This window comes from Lates calcarifer, linkage group LG7_1 (genome assembly GCF_001640805.2).
Source record: "Lates calcarifer isolate ASB-BC8 linkage group LG7_1, TLL_Latcal_v3, whole genome shotgun sequence".
NCBI lineage: Eukaryota > Metazoa > Chordata > Actinopteri > Centropomidae > Lates > Lates calcarifer.
The window spans coordinates 7089760-7106772 of NC_066839.1; the positions used below are offsets into that span (position 1 = coordinate 7089760).

The 17013-nt window shown below is 40.1% G+C and overlaps 1 protein-coding gene across 2 annotated transcripts in view; it reads right to left on the reverse strand.

The window, feature by feature from the left end:
• Positions 1-17013, reverse strand: part of rngtt (RNA guanylyltransferase and 5'-phosphatase) — an 80083-nt gene that overhangs the window by 49538 nt on the left and 13532 nt on the right. For both annotated transcript variants that reach the window (XM_018661702.2, XM_018661701.2), the window contains exons 9-10: positions 8665-8800; positions 5418-5489 (exon numbers count right to left, since the gene is read on the reverse strand). In XM_018661702.2, the coding sequence (XP_018517218.1) occupies positions 5418-5489; positions 8665-8800 (208 nt within the window). The remainder of the gene's footprint in view (positions 1-5417; positions 5490-8664; positions 8801-17013) is intronic.

Genomic DNA, 17013 nt, shown 5'->3' on the forward strand with positions numbered 1-17013 from the left:
TAATTCAATTCAATTCAATTTTATTTATATAGCGCCATATCACAACAAAAGTCCTCTCAAGGCACTTTTCATATAGAACAGGTCTAAACCATACTCTTTAAAATAGGTATTTACAGAGAGAGACCCAACAAATCCCACCATGAGCAAGCACTAGGCAACAGTGGCAAGGAAAAACTTCCTTTTAAGAGGCAGAAACCTCGAGCAGAACCAGACAATAATGGACGATAATTGTCCATTACAGCCCTGAGAAAATTGTCCAGAACAGGTAAAAAGTACATACTGGTGGCCTGTTATGACTCCAACTGGATGCCAATGTTGCACTGTGGATGTCTAAGTAGGCAACTGTTTGCTAATGCATTAGGTCTAACAACCTGATAATGAAGCAGTACGCCATGGCTGGGTCTCTGCGACTTTGTTTCAGAGCCTGTCTGACTGATGGAGCACTAACAACTCTGTAAGGGGCAATTTATCAACTACAAGTAAGGTCACAGGCAAAACAAAGTTTTAACTCTCAATATTTTACATTTACTTTGAGGACTTGTTTTTCTTTTAGGGTGACTGCAGAAACCACACTGCATTCTTCTGGACCAACAGCTGGCATCATGTCCCACACATTCTGCACCATCTGTCAGCTGTGTCATCAGGACAGAACAAGATGTAAGTGTGGATGATTCAAGGCATGTGCTGTTCATGCCTGTTCGGCAGGAAAACACAGCAGATATGAATTAATTAACTTATTAATCCAACATTACTGGGAATAAAGACCAAATATATCAGGGAAATCATCCTGTCACCTTTTTTCAGTGGTTCTCTGGGGTAATACATCTCAATAGCTCAATGTCAATGTGAATACCAAAAACTAAAGCTTGTGATCGTCATTTCTTTCTTTGTGCTGCTCCACACGATTTTTGACAAGAAACAGTAATATATGGCTGATATCAATCTTTAAAGAAAATGATTGTTGCTTCAACATTACTCATACCTATACAGTATACTATACAGATTTAACTGTAAATCTAAAGTTTTTACATCAGTCTGTTTTATAACAAGGCTAGTATATAAATAGACTGTGTATGGGTGCGCAAAATTGTGGTAAATTTTTTTACAAGGATATTCCATTCAGTGTGCGATAAATTTGAAATGAGCTGCACTCATTAGCGCAGATTCTTTTGAAAAACCAACGGCCAATGGAAAAAAACACTCCACCAACCAATGGCGCAACTTCATCACTCAGTCAGGGACTTCCAAGCACTCATGACTTGTGTAATTTTAAGCAAAAGTGTCAAACATTTAGTGGTTCCAGATAAACAAATGAAAAAAATGTAAAAATGTTTCTAGATTTATATGAGGGTAAATGAAGAATCATTTGGTTTTGGACTGTCGGGTGTGAAATAACCAATTTCAATTTTTCATCTTGGGCTTCAGTCATGGGCATTTTCTACTATTTAATGTCATTTTAAAGCCAAACATTTATTCAAAATATCATTAGCAGATTAATGGGTGAGGCCCTAAAAACCTTAGGGAGAGAAATCTATCTTTCAATCAATCCAGTTCGTCACTTGTGGATTTAGAGCAACCTGCAGTTAGTAACAATAAATGGATGACACAGGTTCTCCTCAACATATAGTTCTGAGTTTACATACATCACTTTGCAGATTCTTTAAATGTTATCAAATAAAACATGGCATAATTCATTGCTAATGGACACCCAGTTCAAACAAAGACTTAAAAAGTGGTACGAAACTGAAAAGGTTGTGTCAAGTCTGACAAGACACAGTTCAGTGTGTTACATAACCCCTTTCTGGGTAAATTGAACAGAGTGCATAAAGAATCTATATATAAACACACATTAAATGTTAAACACCAGAGAGCTGCAGAATCAGAATTCTTCAGCATGAGGCTGGAGAGGTTGAGGGATGAATTCGACAGTTACCGCAACAACAGTAGCAGTGCTGGGAATACTGCTGAAAGCTCTGTGACTAGCTTGGATACTCTGGGATAAATGGCATTACTGTATACGCTGGTGACAAAGTCAGTGTAGGGACCAGTCAACAAAAGCTTAATGTGCAGCTTGCGTAGGGATATTTCAAACGAACACATTGTAGGCTTTTAAGCTGTTTTGGCGAAAAACTGTTTATCACCACACATCCTGCTTATCTGTTTGCATCGTAGAAACACAAGAAAGCTTTTAAGCCAATATTAGAGCTTATATGGTGATTGGGACAAGAAATGCCTTCAATTTAAGAATTACTCTATGTTTTTCCTGTGGTGTTTAGTCGTCAAATCAATTAGTGAACACAGAGGCACAAATTTAGGGCTGTTCCAAAGACAGATAATAAAGTTTTTGCTCAGAATAAAAGTTTTAAATCCAAATCCCAAATAATGTGAGCAACCTTTCACACAGAGCAGCCTGCAGTTCCTGCAACTTTATTTCATCATCTTCCATCACCATTAAGCGCTGGGGTCTCTCTCTCTGTCTGGCTTTGGTTTATTTGTGTCTAAAAATGTAGACTGACAGGTCATAGGCCACAATTTATGACAATAGTCTATGTAGTTAAAGTGTAAGAGCCTCTGAGGCCTATTGTTCCTGCTCCTGTATGAGTCACCTTAATACGGAGATGGGATTACCTCTCAGGTACAGTTCAAAGTACAAAGAGCTGTCAGATCACTATGCTTCAGTCTGCAAGAGAGAGGGAAAAAACACCTTTCTACACTTGAAATTTAGATTAATGACTATTTTTATTTCAATTACCAAATTTTATTATTCTCCTATCATTCATCCAATAAAACAACTGGTGAACTGTAAATAAAGGCAGTGGAAGCAGCGTCCAGCATTGGAATTTTCAGGCCATTTGGTTATCAAATAGAGAACATTACTGCCTCCCCAGCCTCATTTTACAACAATTATCCCCATTATAAGCACTTATTTCCTTAATCAGTGTCCACATGTTCAACCACATGTTCAACATGGAAATGAAGGTGGCAACTAATGTCAGAATCACAGGCAAAATGTGGAAAATGTGAAAGTCATACCAGAGTGATTGTGATTTATGAGTTAATTCAAGCGACTGAAGTTAAACCGTAAAGTCACTGTTAGCTGCTGCCAGAGGCCAATAAAATCTCAGCACCAGGACTAGTGTTTATCTGACTCGTACCTCTTCTTATCTACTTAAGTGAAAGTCATTACCACCATACGTGTAGAATAGGGGTTTGTGTAGTGCAGGAGCACTAACTTTAAGGCACTCCATATGACAGCAAACTGCTGGTGAAATGTGACTGCAGAGGAGCCACAGCGCATCATCAGACTGACGCTGACATTGGTTTGATGCAGCCCAGGTGACTATTCTGAGGGTGGAAATCCTGCAGAGCTACAGAATATACCTGCTGACATGGAGCTGATGTCAGTAACACAGTCCATACATCAACAGATAAGCTTTCTGCTGTGTTATAAGCAGTCCTTTCTGCACAACACTTAATCTGAATGAGCCAATTATCTTGTCTAATTGCTGCACCTAAAGCGTGATTATTTTGGCAAGATGAAAGATAAGGAGGTCAATCAAAGTGTCAGGAGATAGACGGCAATCTCAAACTCAAACCTCCACAGTTTTATTATTTCATGATAAAGGCTTCTATTATTAAAATTAAGGACATAAATGTAATTGTTGTTGTGTTTTCATCACATCTTGTCAAGTCCCCCACAGTGGGGGAGCTGACAGTGATTGACAAGCAGCAACAACTTTCCAGGAAGTCTAAAAATGTCTTTTTTTAATACTTTGCAGAGAGAGCAGGAATAGAAATTTTCCTCCATGCGCCAGGGTGATAGTCAGGGTCAATCAGTTACATGGTTGGAGAGATACTGTACACATCAGCACTCTCAACATAAAAACACTCTGAGGGATGACTAAGAATATTAATGGTTCTGACATGACTTGTTTACTTCCATGAAAATCCACAAAACTACGTAAGGTCTGACCCTTCACCCATACCTTAATCGCCCTTCACAGCAAGAGGACACACACTTCTCATTACATTCTAATCAAAAGCATACCAGTATTGTGTTTCGCCCAACTTTCCAAATAAGTTAGGGTGTCAGGTTAGGCCATGGCTCTAGCAGGTGGTGGTTTCTCCCTCCTACTGCAGCTCCATCCTCAGTCTCAGGATGGAGCCTCAGTGCCAAGGAGCAGCCCCCCAAAGATAATTGAGAAGGCTAATAATGGCCAGCAGGGATCAATACAGCAGCGCTTTAGTGATGGTTTTGGGGGGGGTCATGTGGAGCTGCTAACCTCTGCAGCATCTTACAGAGATGTTCCCTCACTGCTGGAGCCTTTATTGAGCCGCTTGCTTGTGTGATCCTCTGATCGATGGGGAAAAGGAGGTGACAGGCAAACATAATGGCCGAAGTAACCCTACCCACCTGCTCCTCCCTCCCTCCATCCCAAGGTATTCATCAAGTTTTTATAAGGAAGACAGTGGAGGCTCGCTAAGGGCAAACTGTAAGCTCATTTGTCTCTGTGCCTGCCTGGTTGCCATTAGCAGCATGCAGATCGGTTGAAGGGATGAATTAATTTACAGTTTGGAAAAGTGTTGGCAATTAACAGCCTTGTAATGTTGTCCTCAGGCTGTTCCAGGAAAAATGGCCAAGTCAAAATAATGTAAGTGGAGAAACATGCTATTACACGTATATAAGAGAAAATTTTATACGCTCTGATGCAACAGGGCAATTAAAGCTGCCAAACTATAAAGCGCAGTAATGGACTGATCATAAAGTTAACCTCAACCCTTCACCACAATGAGGAATGAATGTTAAAGGTTTAGAATAATATTCAATGACATTTTAGTTCTAAGTGATTATCAAAAATAGGTCAGTGAAGCTCAGCATAAGCAGTTTCTGTGACACATGCACAAAAACTTGGCCCAGTGTTGTGGTGAAGGTCAGGCTTTAGCAAAGCCCGGTGTTTGACAGATGAGGTCAGGCAAAGTCCTGCTCTTCCCTCCAGCATGCAGACTGACAGAGTGCTGTCATTCCTGTGGAAATGCCGCAGAGCTTAGATGAACACTGCTCTGCTGCCTGCTACAGAGCGGCCTTGAAGGAATTCAACCGGGAACTTGAATTTTCAGGTTTGAGGATAAGCAAATCCCAATCCAGGTTAATGCTTTATTTCCTTTTGCACAGCTCAACACTCTGCTCTGAAAATAAACGCTACCAACTGCTGAAAGACTACAGCTGCAAAATTACTGTTAAACATTGTTCAAGTAAAAAGTGGAGGGCAGAAGGAGCTGCTGATGGACCACAGTGTTGATGGCATGCTTCCAATATGCTGTTTGTTTATCCTGTTTGAGATTGTGGATCTGGCAAATTTTCAGCAGTGGCAGGTCAAGAAAAGACAATACATTCTCAAACAGCCAAGGCTACTCACATTGAATTTGATGATGTCGTATATCAAATAGCGGGGGACAGGCTGACCATTCACCTTGTCGATGATCATCTCCTGCAGAGATAAAGACAAGAGTCGGGTCAGGAGAGGTAGTGGAAAAAAAGAGACACATAGTTACTGAAATAAAGATTTATGGTTGAGTGGAGGAGATGTTCCAAAAAAAAATATAGAAAGAAAAATCCTGAATCTGAGTAGTCTTAACATCATAGCAAGTTGAAAGTGGTGCCTGTTTGAAAGTAGTTATGCAGGATAGGACACTATGGGGAGAACACTCTCAAGAGGATGTATGTTCAGATAGAGAAATGCCTGTGGCAATGGGAAGGATAGCAGGGAATTGGGGAGGTGTGTGTGTGTGTGTGTGTGTGTGTGTTGAAGAACATGAAGCAGAAATAGCGCTGCACATCCATTATGCAAGACTCTCAAGTCGGGAATCAGGTGCAGCAGTGGTGCAGGACACCCAACAGACACGATTCGTTTTCAAAGAACTGTTGCACAACCATGCAATGCGGTGACGGCAGAGAAGAGCACGCAAACGTCACGGATGCTGAAGTAAGTGAAAGAAGGGTCGCAACTCTGATGATTTATCTGGTGTACATTTGAGAGTGACACAATAGATTTAGAGAACTATACTTATTACCTTTCCCCTCATTAAATATTTAAGTGATTACCCGCTCTCTACTGCTGTAACTGACAGGTAAAAGGGCAGCAGGTATGATTGTCAGTCAAGGATTCAGTTTAGATTGAAACACTCATACATCCACCCATCATTATGATCCAAACGAACACGGCAGGGTGACCGGAATAATTAAAAGCAAAAAAGAATTAAAATATTGTGGTCATGCAGCCAAGTAGACTGCAGATCAAGCTCTTGATATTGAGAGTAGGATTATTCGAGTTCCAGGGACTCTGCTGTAGTGGTCGAGCCAGATGAGCGTCTCATAAATATTACGCGGTGTTCAACTGCATTCCTGGCACAACAGATTAATGCACCATTTCCATTTCATTTCCTTCACAAAGTGGCCTCGGACAGCAATTTACTGCTGTTCCATCTGTGCACTGTGAGCTCCAGTCCTGCTGAGCTGATATAATTAAGTTTTCAAATCATGATGTTTAATTTTCTAGTACACACACGCTATATTAGTTGGACTTCATCTATCAAGACAGATACAATATTACATACTTTAAGGTTGCACTAACCATAATATGCTATAGGCAGACAAAAAGACTTGATTCCAGTTTCTCTCCATCTAAACCAAACAGCCATCCACACAAATGCATCTGTTTTGAATGTGGAGTCCTTGAGTCAGAACCATATCCTGTGAGAAAATGTCAACATAGTGACTGTGACGTTATCCACAGTTTTCAGCAGGGCTGTCCTGCAGAGGAAGCCTGGGTGGAGCTGTGGTGGGATGGCAGGGGATGTGACAGCCTGGGACACCTGTTAGTCAAGCAAACAGTCATGCACCAGTCACTTCCTGCAGTCACTGCTTGTGTCCTAGCAACTTTATAGTGACAATAGTCTTTGTGTTAAGCTAAGCTAACTGGTGAGAGAGTATAGTGTCAGGTGAGAGAGTGGCATCAATCTTCTCATCTAACTCTCTGCAAGAGAGCCAAAATGCCAAACTACTCTTTTGATATCTCTTTGATGGAACAAATCTCAAAGACACACATCAAGAGGTGAACTTACCTAATGGGGACTAGTATCTTGTGGGAAAAAAGGTCTTCACTTTAGATTTCACCACAGACATTGTGATTTTTAAACAGCCCTCAATAAAGTGGCAGATATTGGATGCAACATCTAGCAGCTCTAGTAGTGGGTGTATTTTTTGGAATTTAGCAGAAAGACTATTCATAGTGTGGCACAATTAACAATCCTTGACCAAAAGAATTGTTTTAAATGTGCATCCATTCTGGCTGACATGATTTCAGTTCACATTTCACAGGACAAAAGGGACCAAACATCAACACTAAACTGCCAAAAGGCAGATGAGTGGTGAGGAGAAAGGCAGTGAATGGGAGGCATGCACAGCTACTGGAGGAGGGGGTCGGAGAGAGGGAATGATGTCATTCTGGGAGGCTGCCATCATTATGCATCTGGTGTCCTGAACTGTTGCACAGACAGACAGCAGAGGATGAATGCATTAATGTGACCAAAGGAAACCGCCAGGAATTCTATCTACACTTCACATTCATCCAATATTGGACCTTGAGTTGATGTAAAGCCCATTAAAAACTGTGGCGACAACACAGCACGTAGAGACAAAGACCTGTGCCTTTGGGCTATAGATGAAACATATCAGGCAAAACCGCTGAGCTTCTACAGGGCTCACCGTAAACAGCAAAACACAGCCTCTCTGAACTGAGAGCCAGAGGCATTAACAGATGAATAAATACGAGTCAAAACAAACCTTGTAGCAACCTAAACACACATCCGCACTCCTCCTTCAAAGGAGCACTAATACGCTGCAATTAGATGTACTGCCTAAGTGAGGAAACTAAACTCCCTGCATCAATCAGCAATTGTTAAGCCAAGAGGAAGCACCTTCCTATGTTAGATAAACCTTCTAAAGTCTGGCAAACAAAAACAATGACAAGCAACTTATCTGTTATCTCCAGTTCTGGAGTACCAATAACAAACACATATTTATAATCACATCTCAGCTAACTATATGAACATGCAGTAATTTCCTCTGTCTATGTTTTCAGTTAGTGACTGTGATAATGACTCATACATGTGCACCTGCTGCTGGGGACAGCTGGGACCTGTGTGACCTGAACCGTACAAACATGCCAATAAAAGTCTGAGCCTGGTATTCCAGGGTGAGGATAAGTCACCAACCCCCCGCCACCACCCCAGGGGAGCTCGCTGCTGAGCATTACAGCACAACACAGTGCGGAACAGAGAGGCAACACTGACACAAAACATTTCGTTAGCCATTTCCAGGACATGGATGATCATTTTCTCGTCAACTGTCTTCAACAGACTCTACCGTCAGACTGAAACACACTCTTCTTTCACCTAAGGTTCAGCAACTGATGTCAATTATCTACAAGACTGAGCAGCAGGGGCAGGATGGGAATGCTACAAGCTTGGAAATGGAGGGGACATGCAATTCCAGTCAAGAGAGGAATAGGTCGACTTTTGGGATTCTCAAAAAGTTTCCAGAAAAGCTAGCATGCCATAATACGTAAACAGATATGTAAGTATTAGAGAAGAACAATAACTCACCCCATCCAATAGAGTATTTGATAAGTGGACACGTGGATCCTTCCGGAAAGGAAACTCTAGGTTTGCTATGTGGAAGATTGTGTTGTCTCTGTCGATCATGAACACTTCATTTTTCCCGTTGATCAACATCATGTACCTGCAGGAGGAGAGGATGAACCATTATGTAGCTGTAATTACAAGGTAGCAAGCGGGTCATTATGATTAAACTATTATCTGTGAGTCTGATGGAGTTTTATTACTCATTAAAAAAATGTTTAAGTGGACATTTATTAGCGAAAACACACAAGTACTGCACAGATGGTCCAGTACAGAATATTTTAAAAAATAATAAAATTAATTTGAAAAGTAGCAATTATCATCTATCTACCATCTTTTAACTGATTTAACATACTGACTTTTTCCATTTCAGTCACAGCATGGTCATTATGCTTTGCTGTTATTATCAACTATTATGACACTTAATTAATACATTAAGCATCGTTCCGCTTAAGTTTCATTCCTCCACACAAACAATCCTGACTATAATTTTCTTTAATTAGTTTATTTGGGGGATTTAATATGTTAATCATACTTTAAAGCCGAATTGCTGTGAGCAAAGGGAAACAACACTTGAGATTTGGGCTCCACTCAGCACCACAAAACAACAAAGACTCTGTGTATATCTCTAATGTGCAAATTGGCTGCGCTCGATTCAAATGAAACAAAAAGGCGAAGGCGTAAGAGCTTTTATCATGTCTGAGAAAAGAAGAAAGATCACCACAACAGATACCTGCTAATTACAACGTATTACCAAAGCAACCACTTTTTCTTTTATCTAGCAGCGCTTTATAGGGCCTATCATTGCAAACAGAAAAGCATTTTTGATCAGTGTGACTGTTTGACAAAATATACACATCACAACGGACAACTTTTACCAGCCACCTCTCATTAACTAGAGCAGGTGGATTTTTGATAATACGAAGTAGTTTCTTGGGTACAAATACTACCTGAACTATTTACAACCATGTAAATAGAACATTTCTTACACCATATTGTTAACAGATTTTCATTTCTTTTACAGTAGTCCCTAGTTGCAGTGCACTAACACAAAAAGTCTTTCCTAGTAGGAGATTAGTCTGTCTCCAAATTGCATACAACACCAGTGGTTAGGTGATTTGTTTGCATGAGCATGAAGCTCAACTAATCCATAGCCAGCCTTTGCAGGTGAGATAGACACTAAAAGCAAAAAATAAATAAATAAATGACCTCCACAGTTTCCTACAAATTCAACTTCTGCAGGAATACAACATTGGCAGTATACACTCAGAGGCCACTGTATTAGGTACACATGTACAGTCTAACATAGTCTAATACAAGTATTCAGCTATGAAGTCTACTTTTATGATGCATATAATGTTAAATTTTTTGACACCGTCACTGAGTGTTTTATAGTTCATAGTAAGTGTTGGTGAGAGGTAAATTAAAGCAATATTATGTAACTATTTAACCTTAAAATAACAGCTTCTGAATCATTTTGATGCTACACTGACTTGTAATGGGGAGAATGGTGCCTCTGTTATTCCAACTCTGCAGCCCAAATGCTTAGTCTTGCACTGTGTAACATTTTGGTGAGCAGGTACGTTCTCCTGCAAGAGGTGCATAAGAAAGTAATAATCAGCAGCTTAAACTGCTGGACGCCTGGCGAGCTCAAATAATGCGAAACTGTACATCAGTTCAAAAGATTTCATCTCTCATATCCAGACAGAACTCTGAAAATATCAAGAATTATAAATAGAGTTTGGTGTGAGCAACGGCACCACTGGCTCTGGAAACCAGGTATGATGAAGAATGCACAGTGAGTAGTGTTCTATTATTGTTAAGATTATATATTTTCTGTATGGTCATTCTAAAGGTCATTCCGTGTTGGTATTATTGGATTAGATTACATTACACTGCAAGGGTTTTGCTGTTATTTTGTCCATTATATCCCCTGTACTCCCTCGTATGGCTTCAGTAAAAGTACAATTAAGTAGAGCCAAAAGAGAAACTCCAAAGACAGGATAATGCTGGAAAATTACTTTTTCATCCACGAGTGCACTCGACTGAGATATTCAAAAACTTGAGAGCAGTGACTGCTAGACTGTTAAAGTATCTGTCAAAATTGGCCAGTTTACCAGCACGGGTCACGATATGAACATGTGGCTGGTATTAATTTGACTCCACTCTTCCTCTACATTATGCCCACAGGTGTGTCAGGTCCCTGGAGCGTAAAGCACAAGCATCAAGACCCTCGCACTTTGCCTTTTAGACTTTTATCAGCCTTAATTCTCCATCTACCGCTCTGAGAAATGTTACAGTGGAGGAGGAATATCTTTCAGAAAGCATGAGTGCACACTTGAACTCAGATCTTCTACTTTATGGTACAATCTTCTGTGGAGGTCAAAGCAGTGAAAGTAATCTGTTAACAGCTCTCCGTCCACATGAGCTGATCTCTTATAATACAAACACCCCATCTGGACAATAGTCAGATCATTTGAAAGCCAATTATAATTTGGAGCAATCATCCCTCTTTGCATCAGCTGCTCAATTTCGAAAGACTAGCCTAATATGTGGCATATACATGTGATATTTCAGTCTGACTAAGGCTAAATTAAACAATGACATGAGTTATTTGAATGAGGTCAGTCTGTTTACTAGTTCCTATATATATATATATATATATATATATATATTGTGTGTGTGTGTTGTGTGTGTGTGTTTGTATATACACATATATGTGTGTGTTATATATATATATATATTATATGTGTGTGTGTGTGTGTGTGTGTGTTACCTGACTAATTGTTTCAGCACTAAGGGACACACAATTTCTAATTAAACCAGATGGGACTAAATGAAACCTCAAACCACTGTCATCAAATTACAGCAAATTACACAGGCTCAGTGACAAAATATAAAAACTCTGAATAATATCCAGAGAGTCACGAGCGTACGCAAAGCGCTCACATCAAATGTTTATTGTTTGATCAACGAGTCGGCTGATCACTAAGCTGGCAGACATTACAGGCAATTTCAAATGAGGGACTCTAAACAGACAAAATCCTTGATCCTCCCTTCTGTTGGTTCCCAAAGACAAACTGAAAAAGATGGGCCACACCCAAAAACACAGGCACCATTGTTGCCTTTGTGTTATCCCCCAGAACAGGCTTCATCAGTAACAGCAGTTCACTGGTGAAATATCTTTCTCCAGCTGCTTTATCAGCACCACAATTTACTGGGTCACATGCATTTGTTACACAATGCAGTAGTTATTTTCATTAATAATTTGGATTAATTTGGATATTTGGATATGACTGTCAGTAGGTGCCTCTGTGATATCAACATACCCTACATAACTCCAGAACTGAATCCCTAATTAAAACATGAAATTCTAACCTATCATTCATACATACAGACTCTTCAGGTGTACCAAGCTGCCATTCATATTCGTTGTGAAATGAACCTCTAATTAACATCCTGGCACTGCCCACTGTAATTCTCAGAAGTTGGCGAGCAGTTCACCATTGTGTCCTCTGATGCATGAGAGCTACAACCTGGTAAAACAACCTGGTGACCAATCACGCTCGTTTTGATTTCCCTTCAGGAAACGGAAGCACAGCTGTTTTCTGCTACATAAAAGTACTTCAAACAAATGGAGGGCAACTCCATCAGCGCAGTCTACGGCTTTCCCATCCGTATATTATGCCAGAAAGGGATGTCTTGACTGGCAGTATAAAAGGGAGAACCAAAAACTGTCTGAATTAACATATGGACAAGTGAGTGGTGTTATAAATCTAATCACACAAGATTCAGGCTGATGAGAGTCAAAACACACTGTACTACTTGTATGTATCAACAGTGCATTAAAACTCTAGAAGATGTCAGCATCAAAGATTTATTTCAACTTTTTATATTATTGCAATTAATCAAGTAATTGTTTATGTCAGAAAATAAGCAAAAATGTCCATTAAAATGTGATGTCTTGAAATATGTTCTTTTGTTGAAGAAAGAGTCCAAAACCTACAAATATCCGGTTAACAATGATAGAACATCTAAATAAGCAGCAAATGTCTTCCCTTCTTGCTTGAGAGATGATTTGAATAATTAACTAACCTTTTAACTGACTAATTGTTTCAGCACTAATTATACTGCATCATTCTGTTTTCTGGTTGATTAGTTAGACTGGAAGAAGCTTGTCATTGTAAAGTCCTTTGGGACATGCTGCTGTAAGGAGGTGAAGGTCTACTGACAAATGTCCATGTTTAACAATCTGGTGGCTTCATTACACACCTTTTATGAACCCAATTACACTTTGCAGGCCGCCTGCTGCTCTTTAACACAAAATACCAAGTGGTGAATCAAGCAGGATGAACTAATGTTCTAATGAGCAATTGCAGTCATGCTGTATTTTGAAAGGTTAAGTATCCTAATCAATGCAACTGACAACTGAGGCCAATTATCTTGTACCTTTAACATATTGGGGAATTTATGCCATGAGAATGAGTACAAAGCTTTGATGGTGCACAAACTCAGGAATAACTCAGACAGAGAGGATGTACACACCTTTTGGGAAAACAAAGTTGATCTGAGATTAATGACTTCCCCACTGACATAGTTATGCATTTCTTATATCTGCTGTGTCTCTCCACCATTATCACACAGGGATTAGATGTAATAAATATGCCATCAATACCAGCTGCTTCAAAATGGGCAATCTGACAAGCTTCCAAGGAGTATGAGGCAGTATACAACACCAGCTGACAAAAGTCTGCACTGTGAGCAGAATTGTGCAGTTTTTTCAGAGGATATTTCTTTTTTTCTAAGTCCAAGGAACAGTATGGTGTAAAATTACTATCCAGTTCTGAGTGAATTGCTGCTTTCAGTGGCTAGCTCGGCAGCACAGTTTCTCAGAGCATCAAATGTGTAGTTATTGTTGTAATACCAAGTGAACCTGGGTGGGGGTGAGAAAAAAAGCATCAGTATTATAAAAAACTTCCTGTCTCCAATAAATGCTCTGCTTTTAGCACCTGGGGAATAAATGCGTAGGTAGATGGCACTCCCTTTACTGTTAGCGGGCAATCACCTAAAACAAGGGCTTTTATTTTGGGGGGAGGAGAATAAGAGACATATGGACATATAACCTAATTATTTCCATTAAAGTCAAATGCTTCTCAAGCACACTGGCCAAGGAAAGTGGTGATCATAACCCTCATCACACTCTTCAGTGAACAGAGATCGGTGGAGAGCTCAGGGCGATGAGGTTGACCGCCCCCTCCCCCCTCCAGTCATGACAGGAGAAAACAACAAAGCATTAGCCTGAAGATATAAATCAGGGTCATCCAAAAGTCTTGCGGAAACTGCTGGGAAAAACAAAACCAAAAAAAAAAAAACTGTGGGAGGAGAAGGAAAAGATGGTGAGTGGGCCAGATATAGCTGCACTTAGATTTTCGGGGTGGGAGTGGACGCACATTGAAAGTATTAAAAAGACATGCAGGCAATAAGGACTGTACTGGACAAGAAAGGGAACAGGAAATGCCTGCAAAGGTTAAGGCAAATGATGATTCCCACAGACAGGAAGATCCTCTTGTGCAAAGGGATGATATCTTTTATCTGAGAGGAAGAGCAGTGTATGAGAAGATAAGTGTCACAACAGAGAAGATCTGTCAACCAGTAAAGACACAACAGGTCTCTACTAAGCAGAAGTAGTTCCCCTGCTGTCTAAGTGGCCAGTTAGCCATGGCTAATGCTGTCAAGTATGTTCAGAAGAGAGCAAAGGGAGACCATTAGTTCTGTGTAACTCCCAGTGGTCCTCTTCTTCATCGCAGTATCATGTTCTTCACGTCTCCCTTTCTCTCTCTAAAGCTGGGGCAACAGCCGACACTGAATTCTCTTTTTTAGTCACCAGTAGGGAAAATATTTAATATAATATGGTCTTTATTCACACAAGTGTACATCTCTCCCCGCCCTCTCTCTCTCTCTTTCCCGCTCCTGTCATCTGATGGGTGCTGTGAGACTTCGATTTCTCACTTATCCCCGAGCCCTGTCCCCCGAGCACTTTCGCCTTAATGAGGCACAGACGTCCATTGTGCCGGCTTTGCCAGTCTAGTCCTGCAGCATGACTGACAGCAGCTGAGCTCCAGGGGAGGCCTTAGATCAGATCCAGCAGCTTTGCACATCATTAGTGCTCCATCAACAGGCAAGGCTGTTCTCTTCAACCCAAAAAGGCCAAGCTTTTTCTCATTTTAGACAGCGGAGGTCAAAATCAAAATAAAAAGATCTGTCTCACAATGTTGTTGAGCACAAACTATATTCCTCCGTTTGATGTTTGATGATGATTCTTTTTTTGAAGAAGCAGCAAGGGAGTGCCTTGAGAGACACTTGAGGGTAAACTGTGTTGCCTGAAAGTCAATTTAAGATGCCTGAAAGGCATTTAAACATTTGTTCATAAAAATAATAATTTCATACTACATGTGATAGGTTTGTGAAATCTTCAGGGGCAGGTTTCTTTTTCTTTGTAAAACCACACTTGTCTTTGCCAAATCAAATCACAATTCACTGAAAAAGAGAATGGCCCATCCCTACTCAGAAAGACCCCCTGCAGATTCACCCAGACTCAACAAATAGAGACCTGACAGTCACAACATCTCTAACTTGATGAAAAGAACTACAGACAAACTGTTGGCAGAATGAATGCAAATGCATCACTGCTGGAAGTTATATCAAAATAAAATCCCATATTAACACCAATACAATCTATTCAGCTAATTTTGAATTAGCAACACAATGTCTATATCCAGTTTCACTTGGCAACTAACTGCTACACATACATAATACAACAAAAGATGCTAATTTAGGCTGTTTATACGGTGTGACTACAAGGTCAGCACCAGGGATAAGGGATACAGGTGTACTGGTAAACAGAAATGTGTAGTAATGCTATTTACAAAGTCCCTGTTAACTACTTTTGTGAGCTGAAAATTCTCCCATGTTCAGTCACACAGCCATTCAGAGGAACTCAAGTCACATTAAGCAAGGTTCAACCAAGGTTTTAGTGACAATATTAAGCTGAATATAGTGGCTCTGAAGTTTGGTTTAGAAGCTGGCCTGCTAAGCAGGGTTACACGCATCATCAATTAACTAAATAACCTACAGAGATTGTAAAAGACAAGTAATGAACCAACCAATAATCAGAATGATAAACTCTCTTCACTCTAAAGATCTAATCTGGCACGTTGAAGATAACAACAGATTATTGATTCTTCAGTTTAAATTAGTGACTTAAGTGTTAGTTCAGATAGAGGAGGACTTCAAGGAGAAAATTAAGAAAACCAAAGACTTTCTCAAGTCCAATTTCTATGTCCAAGTCAAGCAGCATTGTTTGTTTCAACTCCCAAAGACATAATTGGCCCCTCTCCCTCCTCCTCCTCCTCCTCTCTGGGGCGCAAACCAATCTAGCCCTGACAGAAGACTCTACAACAAGATGATTAAAAACCCAACTCAGTCTGTGTTTCCCCTTTTGGCAAATCCACTGATTTTGCTGTCCTTTCCGAAGCCCATTAGAAGGAACCTTCTTGGCAGATAGCTGGCACTGACAGGTTTTTTTCTGAGCGTCAGGGATGGTTGCATAATACTTTTAGACGAGTGAGGTTGCTTCAGTACTTTGCCACCTTCTTGCCTGTGATATTGAGCAAGGCAGTTAAACTGCCAGATCTGTCAATGCATAACCCAGTGGCCATAAGAAAATGCTGCAGGAATCATCTAAATGGGGCTGAGAGTAACTCTGTTAGAGCATTAGATGTTCTTGAAAATGAACATTTGCTCACTTAACCTTTTCCTGTAAAGGCGATGTTTTTGTATGAAATAAAAAAGAAAATTATTCATTATAAAAGTCAAAATGAGTTGCACTAGAATGGGAAACTTCCTTATCTTCACTGGTGGGACAAAGGATTCAGAATATGTCATACTTAAGTGAGAACTTCTGGCAATATGCAAAGAGAAAATCTTTACGGACCACCTTGAAGAGACAAATTTCCTATTAAAAATCCATTTCAAGTGTTCAGGTGCCACTGGCTATAAAGTAGGACATTTAATTAGAAATTCTCTGCACATTTTATATGCAGTGCACGAGGAGAATGACAAACTGCAATCACACCGCACCACTGCAATCAGTAAATATCACTGAAGATCCACACAAGCTCAAAGCTCATTTATCCTATCTGATGTACTGCAAGTCATATTAGATCTAAATTTTCAGAACATTAACAGAGCCCAAGAACTGGTGATTAAAAGCAGTATCAATTAGTACTAATTAATGATTTTATGGTGTTTGCT